The sequence below is a fragment of the Stegodyphus dumicola genome, chromosome 10 (assembly GCF_044657685.1).
Source record: "Stegodyphus dumicola isolate Sdum_Otavi_A_Nest chromosome 10, ASM4465768v1".
Taxonomy (NCBI): domain Eukaryota; kingdom Metazoa; phylum Arthropoda; class Arachnida; order Araneae; family Eresidae; genus Stegodyphus; species Stegodyphus dumicola.
In genome coordinates, this window is record NC_140777.1 from 96,833,811 (window position 1) to 96,850,538 (window position 16,728).

Below are 16,728 nucleotides of genomic sequence, written 5' to 3' on the forward strand. Positions count from 1 at the left end.
ATGGATGATAACGCAATTACATCGTGCACAGATAGTGGGCAATTTCCTTTCCGACGAAAGAATCCTTCAGATGGTTTAACCCGCATAATCCCCATATACGAACCCAACAGAACATATTTGGGATATTGTAGGGAGAAGGGTTGCTGTTCGCTTATTACCCCCAGAAGTAATTCAACAATTTGAAAGCTCTCTTTTATAGGAGTGGAAAAGATTACCCCAGTTCCTCGTTGAGAACCCCACTGATTCCACGCTTCGTAGGTGTGCGACATTGGTTTTGTTCAGGGTGTAAGGATTTATATTTATTTTAAATAACCAATTTTATTTAATTTGCTATTCTTTCCTATAAGCCTTCATTCCCCTAATTGTCAGTGCCAGAATATTTAAATTTTGTAGCGAGCGTGAAAGAATGAAAATTCTACGTTGAAGAAAGTTTAAAAACCGAGTTTCAGTAGGAAAGAGAAAGAGTTAGGCTACTGCCGTCATCTCTGCTGTTTAAGCGTTTGCTCCCAGAGTTATTGCTGGTTCGCGTGGCTTAATTGCATTTACTTGCTGCAACTAGTTTTCAGCGGGATTTAGTTGAGACCTGTAGTTTAGTTATACTACTTGTACATAACTTCAAATCTTTGGTTTCGTTATCGGAATTTCAGTTGCCGCCCTAGAAGAGCCGTAGTTTGTTAGCGTCGAAGTCCGCATTGTAAAATTTTGAAGAATTAATAAAGGGTACGTTTAACTCTTCTCCTGTGCAGTTACTACTCTTCTAGTTTTCACACAAAAGTGAATCAAGTGGACTCAACAAGGGGAACTATACCCCTTATTGAAACTTATCTGTATTTGAGAAATTACTTTTTTGTTTGTGTAATATGCACACACTGTACATTTTTCGTTTACCGACAAATATCATCAATAAAATTTCCTTGTTCATTGTTTCTTTTCTCATACCTTACAATATTTATACCAAATACATCATTACGAAAACATTTCCTCATTCGCAGTTTATATCCAAAATCATAATGTCCCCTAATTGTTTTGAGTAATGTACTTTGGCAATGTTATTCGATTACCGAATTTTCTTTATTTGGGGGCCCATGCTTTTATTATTCGCGGTATAAAATTATAGACGAATTGTTGCAAAAAGAATAATTTAATCTTTTGTTACGATAAAATTAAATGATAAACTTTTTTAGTTCATTAATTATTTTACGAGTTTTAAATAAACGCTTATATTATAAAATAAAAAAAAATTTGTCTTTATAGTCTCAGTATCACGCTGTATATCAAATTATTCAATCGAAATCTTTTTAACAATGAATAATTACTTTTTTACATTTAACAATGAAATTACCAGAAATAAATAAAAAGATACAGCTATCAAAAAAATCATAAATTAAGTTAAAAACATTTTACATGAATTTTATTAAAAAAATTAAAAATTTCATTCATAAAATTAAGTGTAAAAAGATTGATTTGAAATTTCGAGTTTGTCCGTGAAGCGAATATACATGCAAAAGACATCTTCATTAAATTAAAGAAAAAAATAAATCGAATTTTGAAAAAATCGCTTCATCTCATTAGTGTGTGTGCAAAATCTAAGCTGGGAAACAGTTTCAAAATAAAATAAAATAAAATAAATTCGAACAAATACCTTGTAAGGTTATCCTCGTATAGAAGCTTATCAATGTCTTTAAGAAAATACTTGATTAACAAGCGAATTATCGCTCCAGTCTGAATTAAGGTTAAAATAACATTTTTATTTACTTTTTCAATTTAATAGAAGATACTACAGTACTTCCCGCTACTTGCGGGTATACTGAAATTCAAATTTAAGTAGCGCAGTAATTGTACTGAACTTTAAGTAACTAAAACTACATATAAAATAGTCTACTTATGGCGGATCAAGATAATAACCGAATCGCTTTCAAATTCGGATAGTAAAACGTCTGAAGCCGGAATAAGTTTGGAAGAGCTGCGACAGGACGGAAAATGCAAGGCGAGGCTGCCTGAATTTCACTCTAAAACATCCAAAACTTCGGCTTAACTATTTTATAACTAATTTGCATTTTGGTGACAACTATGGAAAGAAATTATTGTAAAGTTTCAAATCATAGTAATTGATGAATTAACATAAAATCCTACAAACATGAATGAATTAAATACAAGCTTACAAAACGCGTGGTTGGAAATGCAGAAATATCGATGAGATTTTAGGCTACTTCAAACAAACAAACAAGCTATAAATCAATTGAGGAAATCAAAAGGCGTGAATTAAGAATTTGTTTTAATTCATAAGAACACTGTTCGAATATGCCGATCAGAGAAACATCGAGGAAGAATTCAATGGCTATTCGACTGAGCCAAATTTTGAATGCTCGAGTGATGCGAAATGCTTTCAATGACACAAGAACAGAAGAGGCAGAGAATAATACTGAAAATACAAGCGAAGAAGATGCTGACAATTACATTAGTCCCGAGATAGCAATGACTGTCGAAATTCTATTCGACTTCGTCGATCAAAGAGGATTCGAGTACAATTATACAACAGCATTTGGAAAAAGACGTAGTGATATTCGACAAATATTTAAATGTTCTCAAGAACAAAGTAAAATGAATGACGAAAAATAAACACAAGCAATATGCGCGAAAATGGACAGTTTGGATTATCCGTGACCTTCTTATACTCTCGATTATCCTGGCACTGACCAGAATAATCGAGAGTATACTGTATTGATGAGATTTTGAATTCGATTTCAGCTTCTTCGAAAACAAACACGCAAATAAACTATAAATCAACAGAGCAAATCAAAAGGTGTGAATTAGAAGAAAACTGTTTTCACATAGAATTTTACGAAACATATTGCTGAAGCTTACAGAGAGAGACATATGCGGTGGGGAATGGGGGAGCAGCGCTTTGCTTCAACGACTCTCGCTCGTTCGACTGAGAACATAAACAGCAACTAGAAGTTCTAGATCACACAAAATAAAAAAATTAAAAAAAAAAAAATAAAAACACAAGATTCCCACAATGGAACGAATCAAGGGCCACGTGTGTAGTCGCGCATTCTATGAATATTCATAACTGCACGCACGCCCGTCTATAAGAAGAAGGGGGGGGAAGTTAAGAGGGCAAAACAAGAAAAATCGAGAAAGGAAAATAGGCAGCACAACTGGAGCCTTCTAATGATTTGGTATTGGGGCGGCGTCGATTATCGGAACTAACCTCTCGATCATTAATTAAAAGGAGTTCCAAAAGGAATAATCACTCCAGAACCCGGATGTGCGGGTTCCTCTGTAAAATTTATCTGTATTACCTACCATTGCACGTGACTTTGGGTGTGATTCGGCCACTCTGGTGACGTTGCCCGTCCTTGGATGATATCCGTAGTTCGAATCGACCGCTAGAGAGTTGCTCCTGAAGGTGGGGGACCAGGTCCAATTTCACAGTTGCACTGTTGTAGTCCTGTTGACAAGGGGAAAAAGTCTTAATGGATTTTTAATATCAATGATGTACGTTCAGATTTTTAAGCATCATTAAACGCAAATTCGGAAATTTCTCCCTCCCCCTACGATACGACAAATTTCTCATTATCGCTAGATCATGCAATTTTTCAAATCTGTTACTTTTGACAAACTTGTACTGTTAAAATTTATCTCTACGATTTTATGAATTTTCTGCAACTCCATCATTGCCCCGTGCTTCTTTCTGCTGCCTTTCAAACTAACTGTTTTACTAGTTTTTGTTTTAATTTAATTCAACTGTTGCATTAATCACTTTGCCCAACTTGTACTGGCAATCTGGGCTTAGTGCAGGTTGAGCCCATTCCCAAAGCAGCCTTAACAACTTTGTTCCCAAATGAGCCTTAGAAGGAAGGCTTCAGTAATTGTATTCCCAATCGAGTCCGATCAAGAAATATTCCTTCATTTCATTTTTGCAATCCTTTCCATAAATACCAGAGCTTAAAATCAATGCTTTCAACAACATAGCCACTTTTTTTTATCGTGATTTATCTTGTTTGACACTGCATAAATATTTTTATTTTAGTTTTATTTTATATTATTTTACTGGAAGTTTTCCATTTTCATTTTTATACGCATATAGGTGGCATGGCTGCTCGGTCTTCCCAACATTTTCCAAAACAACTGATTTTACGTTTCTGTACTTCATCTCTTGAGCTTGCAAGACTTTTTTGATGAATAACTTTTACATCTGAACTTATTAAAATATTTGCATTGTAAGTTTTAAATCTGCAAATCCTATGTCAGTTTCCACTTATATATATGGTTTCAACCTAAAAGGTTGTTTTCATAAACTAGGGCTTTTTGAACCTTGTGAGATATATATACCATTTTTCCAAATATATTTCCTTTTTCTAAGATCTTGCTAAATGAACTCCTAACCTAACCAGTAGAATACAATACAGTACGACAAAGTAACAAAAGAAAAAGAAGACGCACAAAAAACCTTTACCCGGAGATAGGTTCATAGGAACCACGTGGTGGTTTTGGCATAACGAACTACTGATTTGGTATATTTAAAATTTAATATATTTTTTAATGTATAATTTTTTTATGCAGTACGTGCAATATAAAGTTAAAAGCGAAAACATAATAAAAAATACGAATATTTTTGAAGGAACTTAATTTAAGAATTAAATTAAGCAATTTTATGTCAAATACTAAAACAATTGCATCAATACATCAAGTGCAGCCATCACATCGATTAAAGGCGAAATTTTGCATCATCAGAATGAATCTGTGCTTTTGTTTCAGAAAACTCGTTTGTAAATTTAATAATAATAATAAAATTACAAAAATAATAAAACGTATCTTATACCTTTTCCTTAATTTTTGCTCAATATTATTAGCTTAATTGTTATCTTTAAATTATTTGTACGCAATTATTTACAATATTATGTTGTATGCGGTATTTACAGAGAAAAATCAAGAAAACCTTTCTTTTAAAGAGGGTCGATGCAAGAATTGGGCCGTGAATTGCTGTTCAGTTACAAATTTAAGACCCTACAAAGGCATGAGGAACAATGAGATATATTAAACAATGCATCTTCTCACCGGATGAGCTTTCGCTAGAGTGATTTGAGTGTTCGAAATAGGTTGCAGCCTCCCATCCTCCTCCTCATAGAACAAGCTCACCACCAAAGGAACATCTCTGGCATCTGAAATCAAAGAACATTTCAAAATCAATGATCATTATATATTAATATTAATTAGAAACATTACGAAATAAAAATAATTTTAAATCTGATCACATGACCTCCTGCCAGTCCCATGCTTTAAATAGCAACGAGCAAAGTCTTGTTTACCGTTTGGAAATTAGATCTGAAAGGCCAATCTTAGGGTTATTCATCTGCGTAAATTTTCGAAGCTATCTTTCCTTTAAATTTTGTTAGTTAGTAGTTCTTATTTTCTTACGTTCAGACCACAAGTGGTTGGTCTTTGTATCCCGAAGTGCGGAAACACCTGTAACATCGTGGAGAATAAAGGGTAAATTTAACCCTTCTTACTTATGCTGTCTATTCCACACATACACGAACATAGCTTGAGTAAGCTCCCTGTTCCTATTGTTTCCCGAGGTAATTCGAAGGAATACTAGTCCTGATATAGTCTTTATCTGTTTATTTATTTATTATTGTTATTATTATTTTCTTCCAGAAAGCAAAGTTTTACATTCATTCCGCTCAATTTTGTTTTCGCAGAAAGCAACAATTTATACGAGTTCCGCTCAATTCAGATTTCGTAGCAAGAAAGAATTTATATTAGTTCCGTTTCATTTTGCTTTTGCAGAAAACAGCAGTTTACATTAGTTCCGCTCAGTTCTATTTTTGCAGAGAGTCACAATTTATATTAGTTTCGTTCCATTCTTTTTTTACAGAAAGTAACAATATCAACTTACCTTTCGCAGTGAAGATTCCGTTGAAGCCAAGAGTGACATGAATACTGTCAGTTACGGGAAATATGTTGGCTATCGCTCCACTTCCCAGAGTCTCGTGAGAGCTCTTGCTGTCTGGCAACAGAAGGGACCCATACGCTTCTGCAGAAAGAAAATACATGATACATTACATGAAAATAAATTTATTTAAACTTATTATTTTTAACTTTACACTGACTTTAAAATCCCACTTAGTATAAAGACGAGCAGTAATTTTCCGGCCTTTATTTTCGAAACCGTTAGTTTCGGACATGTCCTTACTATACTCGAACCTCTATTTATCGAATACTCTGTTTAACGAATTTCTTCTGGGGATTCTGCCCGAGAAGTGAATTTTCTTCTAGTACACTATCCACTAAACAAATTTTTGTAACAAATAACTTTCGAGATTTTTTTTTCTATTTTAAAATTAATTATTCATTTGCTGTGACCTATATCTGAGTCAACTGCGATCCTGAAAATAAGCAAATGGCTCGTTATTTGTTTTACATTCCATTCAACACGAGTGATGAAAGGAGAGGAAGAATCTCGAATGAAAAATTATTACCCACCGTATTCTTAAAAATTCTCCATCAACTCCTTAAGGTTAAGCAACAGCTGCATGTTATTTTTATTTCTGCTTTTCGTGGTTTTTAAAGTTAATCATGTATCGAATGATTAATATGTCCAAACGAATACTTCAAGAAAAAATGCTCATTCTCGACAATGCGGGCAAACGTGTGAAGAAGACGACATTGCCATAAAATTCGGTATTTTGAAAAACAGTTTATCGACAATCCGGAAAAATCGCAACAAAATGTTATCAAGCTTTGATTCCACCGATCGAAGTGCCAGACGTAAGAAAATGTACGTTTATGAAGACATTAATGAAGAGAAAAAAAAATTTAACGTTATTAGATACTGGAAAAAAATTAAGGAGATTACCAAAATTTTACCCTTGTATAAATACATAAACCTACGTTCTTTGGCATTTATATTTCATTTTATTACGATTTAAAATTTAAAATTAAAAAACGCTCAGCTTAAATGAATAGTGTTTTATCATAACCTCCATTTTGCGCAGTTTTTCTGCGACTACGTTAAACAGATGTTGGACTTCACATTTAGCTCTCTTAATCAGGTTGAATTTTAAATGCCAAGGTTTTGAAATTTGGTATGTCTTAAGTCGACACTTTCCGGGAAGACGCAGCACTCTTCAGCATCTAGACACAATTTATGCCCTTCCCCAAAGGAAACTACTTAAAACTTATTATGAATTTGTCTTGGCCCCGATTTCAAAGTGACTTTCACGCAGGTTATTTATACGGTTCTAGCTGTTAGAAGATTTTTTATTTATATTTATTTATTTAGTTCTTTTTATTCCAAAGGATTTCATTTTTGACAGGTGTTATTTTTGAAACCACAACTTTCTTGAAGTATAACAAAATATTTTGAATCCCAGAAACTGCTCGCTCTCGTTACATCCCTAGAAACCTTTTTTTAATGCTCAGTAAAAGGGAAACAATTCCATTAATAATCTTCACTACTAAAGTTGTCGCTGACAGATGTCGTTTGACATTTTAAGGCTTACAGACGTTAACCGTTGCTACAATTTTGCTACTTTTCAGACAGAATAAGTAATAACATAAAATATTTTAAATATTTAATTTATTATAAAACGACAATTAATCTCTATTATTCAATAATCTGTACGTACATATATGTATGTACTGAAATTATACGGATATGTGCATGTAATTACATAAATATATAACGTAGTAATGTAATTATACAGCGTAAATACGTAATTATATAAATGTGTATTATATAATATGTAACTGTAATTAATTATATATACGTAATTAATTATATTAATATAGTGGTTTTCAGAAGTTAAGCAACAAACGGAAAACTTAACTCAAAATATATGTAAGCAAAGTGGATGAAACTTAGCAATATTTATTATACCACGTAATAACTTAAAAACACAAGAAAATATTATACGGAGTATTTATATTTTGCAATATAAAAAGGAAAAAAAAATTATCCTAATTTTGGATATAAACTTTAAATACTAAAAAAAAAAAAAAAAAAAAAAAAAAAGTAGTGAGTTAGTATGATCACTCCGAACAGCAATACAGGCTCGACAGTGACGTCTCAAGCTGTTTATGTTGTTGTCAATTAGCTACATGGGTAGCAATAACCAGCGATCATGTAAAGCTCATTAGAGTTTGGGCAAGCAACGAATCTCCAGAGAGTGACCCGCATATGAATGGGATTAACGTCGGAAGAATGCCCGAGTTCATTTGGACTAGCTTCTTCAAGAAACTGGTGCACTAGGCAAGCCGTGTGAGGGCGGGCATTATCTGTTTGCAGAATTAAGGTATCACCAATTGCAGTATACTGATGAACAATATCGTCTCTGTACCTCTGAGCACTGCAGCATATACACGCCCACTTAACATACTCCTTCCCATACAACAGAATTACTTATTGCATATGTATCTCGTTCCCCTATGTTAGACGGAAGATATCCGAGTGTTCGCTTCTCTCTCCACATGCGATTACGTCGAGAATCATTCTGAAAAGTAAAGCGAGTCTCTCCAAGAACAGAACAGACCTCCACTTATTTCCAGTTCAGTTTATATGACTACATAAGCGCGACGTACAATGCCGGTCACCTAGCGTGCACATCTTTTTCAAGCAGCCTTCTGCGGACTCCCGTGGCTGATATTGTCCTTCCTGTAGCAGAAATAAGCGAGGATCTTCGCTGTGATGGAGTTGCAGACCTGTTACGATGTGCACTAAGTCGCAACACTGGTCATCTAAACAAGTGTTAACTCTTGACCTAACTTCGATACGGCTTCGACAGGCTGATCCACCGAACCTTTCTAATCCGCACTTAGAAATTGGTTCCACAGTCGGCTTATCACGGGACGGTCGACATGTAGCCATCTTGCAATGTTGCTCAGCACACAAATGATACGGCATACTTCGTTAGAAATTCTACTTTGAATGAGTAGCAATCCGAACAGTATATTTAGATATTTACTTTATCTTCGAATTTCTAGTTGCGACAATCATTCAGACTAACTAAAGTTCAAGAAATTAAAGCTTTAGTCTATATTCACAGAATGGTAATTAAGTAATCAGAGTGTATTAAAAAATAGAAACGTAGCAGAGTATATATTCATCCAATTTTCTGTTTTAACACAGATACCACACAGATAAAGAAAAGGCTTATTGAAGTCGTTTTCGGCAAAGGTCTAACAGATCGCTTTCTTTTTATCTCTTGCATGACAGGAAAAACGTTCCTACAAATGGACATTTGAATTCTGTGAACCGAAAATGATCGCAAGATACAAATCTAGAGAACACGCGTGATGATCAAGTACACATACCTATTTTCAGACTCAATGGTTCTACGAAGTGGTTATTAGAGCTGTGGGAAGTATCCTGCAATACAATGGTTTCCAAACGAACAACGTAAGATTAAAATTCGTCAGCTTAATTCTCAGCTATTTAAGTCAGCTACACAACAAAACATTTAAAATTGCAGCATTTACACCTCAACTTGTAAGAGAGGCCTAATGTCCTTTAATCTAAACACCTGTTTAATCTTCCCAGGATGAATAACAGAGGGAGATAAACGTCCTGTCTTTAGCAGAGATTCCAAGAACACCAAGTGAATAACAATAATAGGAACCGCAACTGAACATTCATTTGGATTACGGGTTGGTAGTTTAAAAATGAAGGGTTAAGAATACTCTGCTATTTGTGCTTGAGAATATAATAATAATTTAAATATTTACAAAACAAATAGTAAATTATAATCTGTAGAGTTGTTATTATAGCTGGAAACTAGAGTTAAAGCCTGCAGATCCTACTAGACGGATAGTAAGTACGTCTTGAACAATTCATGAAATACAGGAGAAGGTTTTAAATAACCTTTTTATTTCACTGTGTATCAGAACATAAACTACAGGCGAAATTTCCACAAACTGTGGATATTTTAAATTAACAAAACAGACAATTACATTCGGTCGATAACGGAGTCTGAAACTACATTAAATAGAATAACCCGGCTCATATATTTTACTGACGCGTAAGCATCGGTTAGCGAGAAGGCTAAAGCCGGAATATAATTTCTAAACAGAGTTGGGTAAAATATAAACAGCACAACGCGATTGCCAGAAGCTCTCAACACCAAAGATTCAGAATGCTCAGCTTAAATACACAAAAAGCTAATTCGCTTTCTGATATGGAATACGGAAAGAAGAAGTTACAGTGAAGAGTTGAATCATAATAATTGGTTAATTAACATGAGATACTTTACAAATCTAATAATCTGGCTCTAAATTTAAGCAGGCCCACTAGTAGTCGCAAGCGGTTAAAAACTGCCGATAGTTTGTCCCGGAAACGAACCCAGGCGAAAGAGCTGGTTGCATAGTTTTCGCGATTTTCCCACGTGTAATATGAATAACAGCCTCCATGAAGGTATTCCTCCTTTTAAGCAGATAGCCTGTATGTGCTTTGGATATTCAATAGCTAACCAACGTAATTTGCAAGTGATTTCTAAACTAAGAAAACCGTAAACTCACCGAAGTCCAGGTTATGAATAACAGCCTCAATGAAGGTATCCCCTCCTTTTAAGCAGATAGCCTGTATGTGCTTTGGATATTCAATAGCTAACCAACGTAATTTACAAGTGATTTCTAAACTAAAAAAACCAGAAACTCACCGAAGTCCAGGTTAGTTATCTAGTCGAAAGGAATACGGTTGATACAGCGCAATGAATGAATTGCCAACGTCACTCGCTTAATTTGTACTTTTTGGCAAAATTGACAGAGAGAGTATAAGTGTTAAAATTTTGATTGATATAAAATTAGTAGTATGTCTACAGAGAATGATAAACTTTTAATTTTTACTTTCTTGTACCTAACAAAGGGTATCGTGAAAATTCCGGGTATCATATTTCAGAGAAAATATCCAGTTTGACCGCTTTCACATGCAATTTAACAATGTTTTTGCGTGACATCTGTACGTAAGGACAAAATAAAGGTCTCTTTTCCCCCCAAACGTCTTACGAAATTGATTTAAAACGGATTCAGAAGAGATTTTTCGTGACGTCTGTATGTATGCATCTCGTATAACTCAAACACGAGTAGCTTCACAACGTTTAAATTTTGTATATATGACTTTTATAACATGCAGTAGTGCACCTCCCTTTTTGTTGCAATCAGCAGCACCAAACGTGTGTGTGTGTGTGTGTATATATATATATATATATATATAATAATTTATTTCCTAAATAGTATTGATTAATTGATTATATTATCTCCTAAGTTTAATTAAAGTAGAATTATTTTAAAAGAGTGAATCCATACTGGTAAGTTATATTTTGAAAGATGTTTTGAAGTAATTTGAAAGCAAAATGTTAATAATGTTTTAATGGTGACTGGAGTTAAATCATCATGAAGAATAAAATTTCAATTGTAAAAGGAAAAAATAAAATAAATAATGCAAACTTTGTAAAAACAAATCAATAACAATATAAACTCCCACTCTCTCTCTCTATATATATACCCCCACTCTGTTATTCAGCTCCGTGAGTTCTTTTTTAAATTTTATTCTTATATGCTGGTTTATTATTTTTATATGCATTTTCTGTTCTAAAAATGATTGAATTATGTTGTTCTTATCTTCCGGTTAAGGTTTTTATGCCTTTAGTTAATCTGCAGGTCTTTAATCTGCCTAAGAACTATCAACAATTTAAAAGTTGTTTAAGTGCAGCTAAGCCTAATTTTTCACCATAGCAGCCATATTTGTTTACATTTGAAACTTAAACCGGTATCACATCTATCTTTACTACTGCGTTCAGTAAATACCTGATATATAATTATATAAAAGTATATTATATAATGTTTTGCATTAGAATATAATTATAAATATGTAATAAATACGTACGTAAATACATGTGTGTTTATTCTTCGCATTGTGAAAAACACCGATTTCTAAATTTTGAACATGCACCGTCCTCTTTCCAGTACATGTGCACCCCAAGGAACGAGTTCTGGAATTTGTTTTTTTCCTCCTTACTTCGTGTTTTGTGCGAATTTAATAAAATCTTCATTAACTTGGCGATTTTAAAGAAATGTATTGCCACTAAATTAGTGTGGTTTTTGTTTCAAAATTAAATAACCGAACGATTTAAAAGAAATGTCTTGCCATTCGTCAAAGTGCAAGACATATGCCGTTTGTACTTAATCAACAAACTCCGTGATTTAACGTGAAGCTATATTTGCACATTATGTCGAATTTCTGAACTAATAATCTTTAATTTTTAATTAATGAAATTTGATGTAAATGTAAATTTTTAATAGAGAGCTACAAGTCACTTTACGTTTGTATGATTATCAGTAAAGCTCAGAGCGCAGGAATGTTCAAAATCCACACTGTCATATTGAACTGAAAATTAATCTTCGATGAGGTAAGCTCCCCTCTCACAGCCAGACATGTCGCCAGTTAAGCACCAACTGTAATAGCCGATCCGACTCCTGCAGCAAGGTAGTTTTCAACTCCGGGATAGTTGTCGGCCCACCAGCGGCCCAAGCGGTAAAATAGCTGTACACTGGTAGTTCCGACCTAGGTTCGATTAATGCGAGAACACGCTCGCTATATAGGCGTTTTCGTAGTTTTCTCCATGTGTAACGTGTATACGACCAGTTTACTCTAGACAGTCCTACATGAAAACATCCCTCACATTATGCAAATAGCCCTATGCTGCTTTGCAATAATCAACTAAACTAAACCGGGATAGTTCTCGAAGGGGTGAACTGCTCTCCATGAAGCGTCCCAGACATGCTGTATAGTCAAGAGACCTGGCTGGCCAAACCAACAGCGAATATACTTTCCAGGTAATTGTCGATTTGCTGAGCCCTAAGTGGACCAACCATTATCTTCTATTAAAAGTAACGTAAGACTAACTGCGCCCGTAAAATGTCTCTATACCTCATAACATCCAAACAACCTTTGTCAAACACATGCTGGACTAACCGGCCGTCCACCATGAAATCTACACAAATCAATTCACCTTCGCCATCGTAAGAATCCTTTTTCCTGATGAGGGAGGAATGGTATCGGGTTCCAGGCTCTTTCCATATATAGGTATGTCGAGAATCAGTGTCCAGGCTGAATCGTGACTCAGCTATAATTAGCACAGTGCTCTATAGTGTTCTCGATATGGAACCAGAGTCCAAAAGTTTTTCCACAAACTGCCAGAGAACACTCGGCGTTACATAGAGCACAGCAGTCACCTCGGCGTGTGATTGGCCTACCTTCATTCTACAGAAAATTCTCCATTTCATTCCGTCAACATGGATATTCATTTTACTTGATACCTAATAATTTTTATTCATTTAACGCGAGAAACACAGTGAATGTCGTAAAAGTACAACCACGATAATCGCTGAAATTCCCTCAACAATCACATCTCCGTGTTTGCTAACGTATTCGACTCTGAATATTTGCATAATTCGTCGGCGGTATAAAATTAGTACCTTTGGTTCAATACTTTTCGTTAAAATAGACATAATTTTTAGATTCTCTTAATTTTGAATTTTGCACACGAGTTTATATTATCACATACTATACAGTGATGAAGTTATTCAGAGTAAGTTATCCCATATTACTTACAGATAAAGTTATTCTAAACTAAATGGCGAAATAGCTCCTAGTGAGCCATGGCCTGCAGTGCCCCGATATCTGCTTTCTTGCTCGTGGCCCCGGATGCATGAGCATATTCCCTGGATAAGTGGTCAGCTTCTTGCAGGACCCTCAGTGTTTAGTCCCCAAAGAACATGGTACTCATTTTATCGACCCACTCAAGGGATGAAAGGCTGAGTCAAATTTGCCGAGCCCGGGATAAAGGTATTCAAGGCCCCCCAAATCCTGATTATTGCATTTGTAGTTTCCATCGTTTAAAATTTAGGAAAGCAAGTATTCTTTACTTTTGAGAATATAAATAAACATCGGTATGAAAAATCACTTCTTCAAAGGAAACCTCTCCAAAGAATAGGCAAATTGATATATCCTTGGATTCTATCTGATTTTGTACGGAAAACTCAATGATATCTTTGGATTTCATCTAATTTTAAAAAGAGAACTTAGTGATAGCCTTCAGTTTTCTCTAATTTTCTATGAAATCTTACCATGATGCTTTAGAATTTATTTTATTTTGAATGAAAAACATGATATCTTTGTATTATATCGCAATTTTGCATGGAAAAATAATATCCTTCGATTTTATATAATTTTGTAATGAACGTTTATCACGATTTTTCTTCTTGGAGTTTATCTAATGGAAGACTTATGATTGATTCTCTTAACTGGCTGTTATCTAAATTTTACTGAGAAAGCTTATCACTCTAAAATTTTTATCTTATTTTATATGGGGAAACTAATATCTAGCAAGGCCGTGCTGCGTCTAAAACTGTAGGAGGCATGCCGCGCAGCATTCGACAAAAAGAGTGTTGTGACGTGGATAAAACAGACGGGGGGGGAGTAGTCGTATTCGAATGACGGATCCTTCTAGACAGCGTGGTACCCGCACCTGCTAATAAAACAAGTAATTAAAAAATATCGTCGCGCGGATGAGTATTGTGAACTCTAAACGCAGCTGTTGGAGACAATTTCTTTTTACCTTTGAGACGGTACAGACAAACAGCGCCGCAGTTATTTTTATCTTTGTTGTCCCTCCCCCCTTTCAGATCTTGAAAACTCTCTCCCTCTTCCTTTTTTCCCCCCATTACTGTCGCGTAGCTCGAATTGTTTTAGAGGTTGCGAGAATTGAAGAGTGCACACTCTACACGTACATTTTCCGCTCAGAACATTCTGTAAGGTAAGTCGAATACATAAAGACAGAACTAATGCTTAAAAAAAAAAACTGCGAATTACTTGCAGGGAATAATTTGATTTTTTCCAGGAAATGTCTGTTATGAGGAAATGAAATGAAAAAAAAGAATCAATTAATAAATGGGAAGATGAAAACATTTTCGAGTACTTCATCGTCATCGGAGCTGTAAATCAGGTGTTAAGTTTTCCATGCAAAATTAAATAGACTCAGGGGAGGAGGATCATGAATAAGTTTCTATGAAGAATAAGGAAAAATATACAGATGCCATGATAATTTTCCATTCAAAATTACATAAAATCCAAGGGTGGATCACCGTACAAAATTAGATACAATCCTTTATTATTATATAAAGTTACATAAAATCCAAAGAGGATTATTATGTAGGGTTAGATACGATCCAAAGAGGATCCCTATGTACAATTAGGAAAAATCGAATGAGAATTATTATGTAAAATTAGATAAACTCCAACGTGTATAATTATGCAAAATTAGATATAATCCAATGAGGATCATTATGAAAAATTAGATACCAGTGAGGATTATTATTCATTATGAGATATAATTCAATGAGGATTATTATGCAAAAGTAATTGCAGCCCAACGAGGAACATTACACAAAATCAGGCAAAATCCAATGCGAATCATTACAGAATATTAGATACGATCCAAAGAGGATTATTATGAAAACAAAATGCAATCCAATGAGGAAAATTACACAAAATTAGATGAGCATAATTATGTAAAATTACAAAGGATCCTCAAAATATCATTATGCATAATTAGATACCATTCAAAGAGGATCATTATGCACAGTTAGATAAAAACCAGTGAAGATCTTTATGCAAAATAAGATATAATCCAAAGAAGGTCATTATGCGAAATAAAATAAAATGGATGAAAAAATAGAAGATCATGATAGGTTTTCTATGCAAAGTTAAATAGAATTCAAGGATATCATGAAAGGTTTTCTATGCAAAATTTAATGAAATTCAAAGAAAATCATTATAAATTTTGCATTAAGAATTAAGACAAATTTCTTGAGATACGTTTTCCATGCAAGATTTGGAGACTCAAAAAACAAACATGAAAGAATGAAAATCGTGTAAACTAAATTATACTGCATTGTAAGTTAGATTGTTATTATTGTGTAAATTTAGGCAAAATTAATATTTACTGATTAGAATTAAATGAAGTTGAATATTTATTAGGAAATTACCCAAATTACTCGAACATAACGACTCCTTCCGGCATAAGATCACCTCACTTTTCGGGATAAATTTTGAGAAATAAAAACAAAGATTTTATTTTTGAGTAAATACGGTAGATAAACTATTATAAGTATTTAGCAAATTAGATACATAAAATTTAATAACGAAATTAGCCTGTTAACTGAGAATAACTAGCACATTACCTAATTAATTATATACATAACAGCTGCTTCTAGAACATGGAAAATTTAGTTTGCCCGAGGTTTCTAGAAAGTCGCCAAGCTGGCGAAAAGCGTCAAAGGCCCGTCAGGAGCGTTTTGCTTACATTTTGCGTTCTAGTAGTGCTAAAGTCTATAATTCTAACACGTGTCTATGCAAAACATGTGGCCACAAATTTAATGAGATACGAAATTAGTACCCTTAAAGTAACAAACAAATAAATAAAACAATATACAAAAACAACAGAGCAATCAAATGAATTTCCGATATTTACAGAAATTTAAAACAATGTGCTAACAGCCTCACACCTGTCTTTCTGCGGAAGATGGTAATGCCACACCTTCATTTTGGGAAGGTTGCCAACTATAAATGAGATGCATAATATGCGTCAGTCTACTATATTACTAGCAACTACGATACTTCAGGATTAAAGCGGCTGCCACGATCAATCGCCAAAATCGGAAGCT

General features: G+C 34.2%; 1 protein-coding gene across 5 annotated transcripts in view; it reads right to left on the reverse strand.

Moving 5' to 3' along the window:
* sog (chordin short gastrulation) overlaps positions 1–16,728 on the reverse strand; it is a 285,742-nt gene that overhangs the window by 99,332 nt on the left and 169,682 nt on the right. For all 5 annotated transcript variants that reach the window (XM_085825296.1, XM_085825299.1, XM_085825297.1 and 2 more), the window contains 3 exons: positions 5,906–6,043; positions 5,065–5,168; positions 3,310–3,454 (listed from right to left, as the gene is read on the reverse strand). In XM_085825296.1, coding sequence (XP_085681422.1) covers positions 3,310–3,454; positions 5,065–5,168; positions 5,906–6,043 — 387 coding nt within the window. The remainder of the gene's footprint in view (positions 1–3,309; positions 3,455–5,064; positions 5,169–5,905; positions 6,044–16,728) is intronic.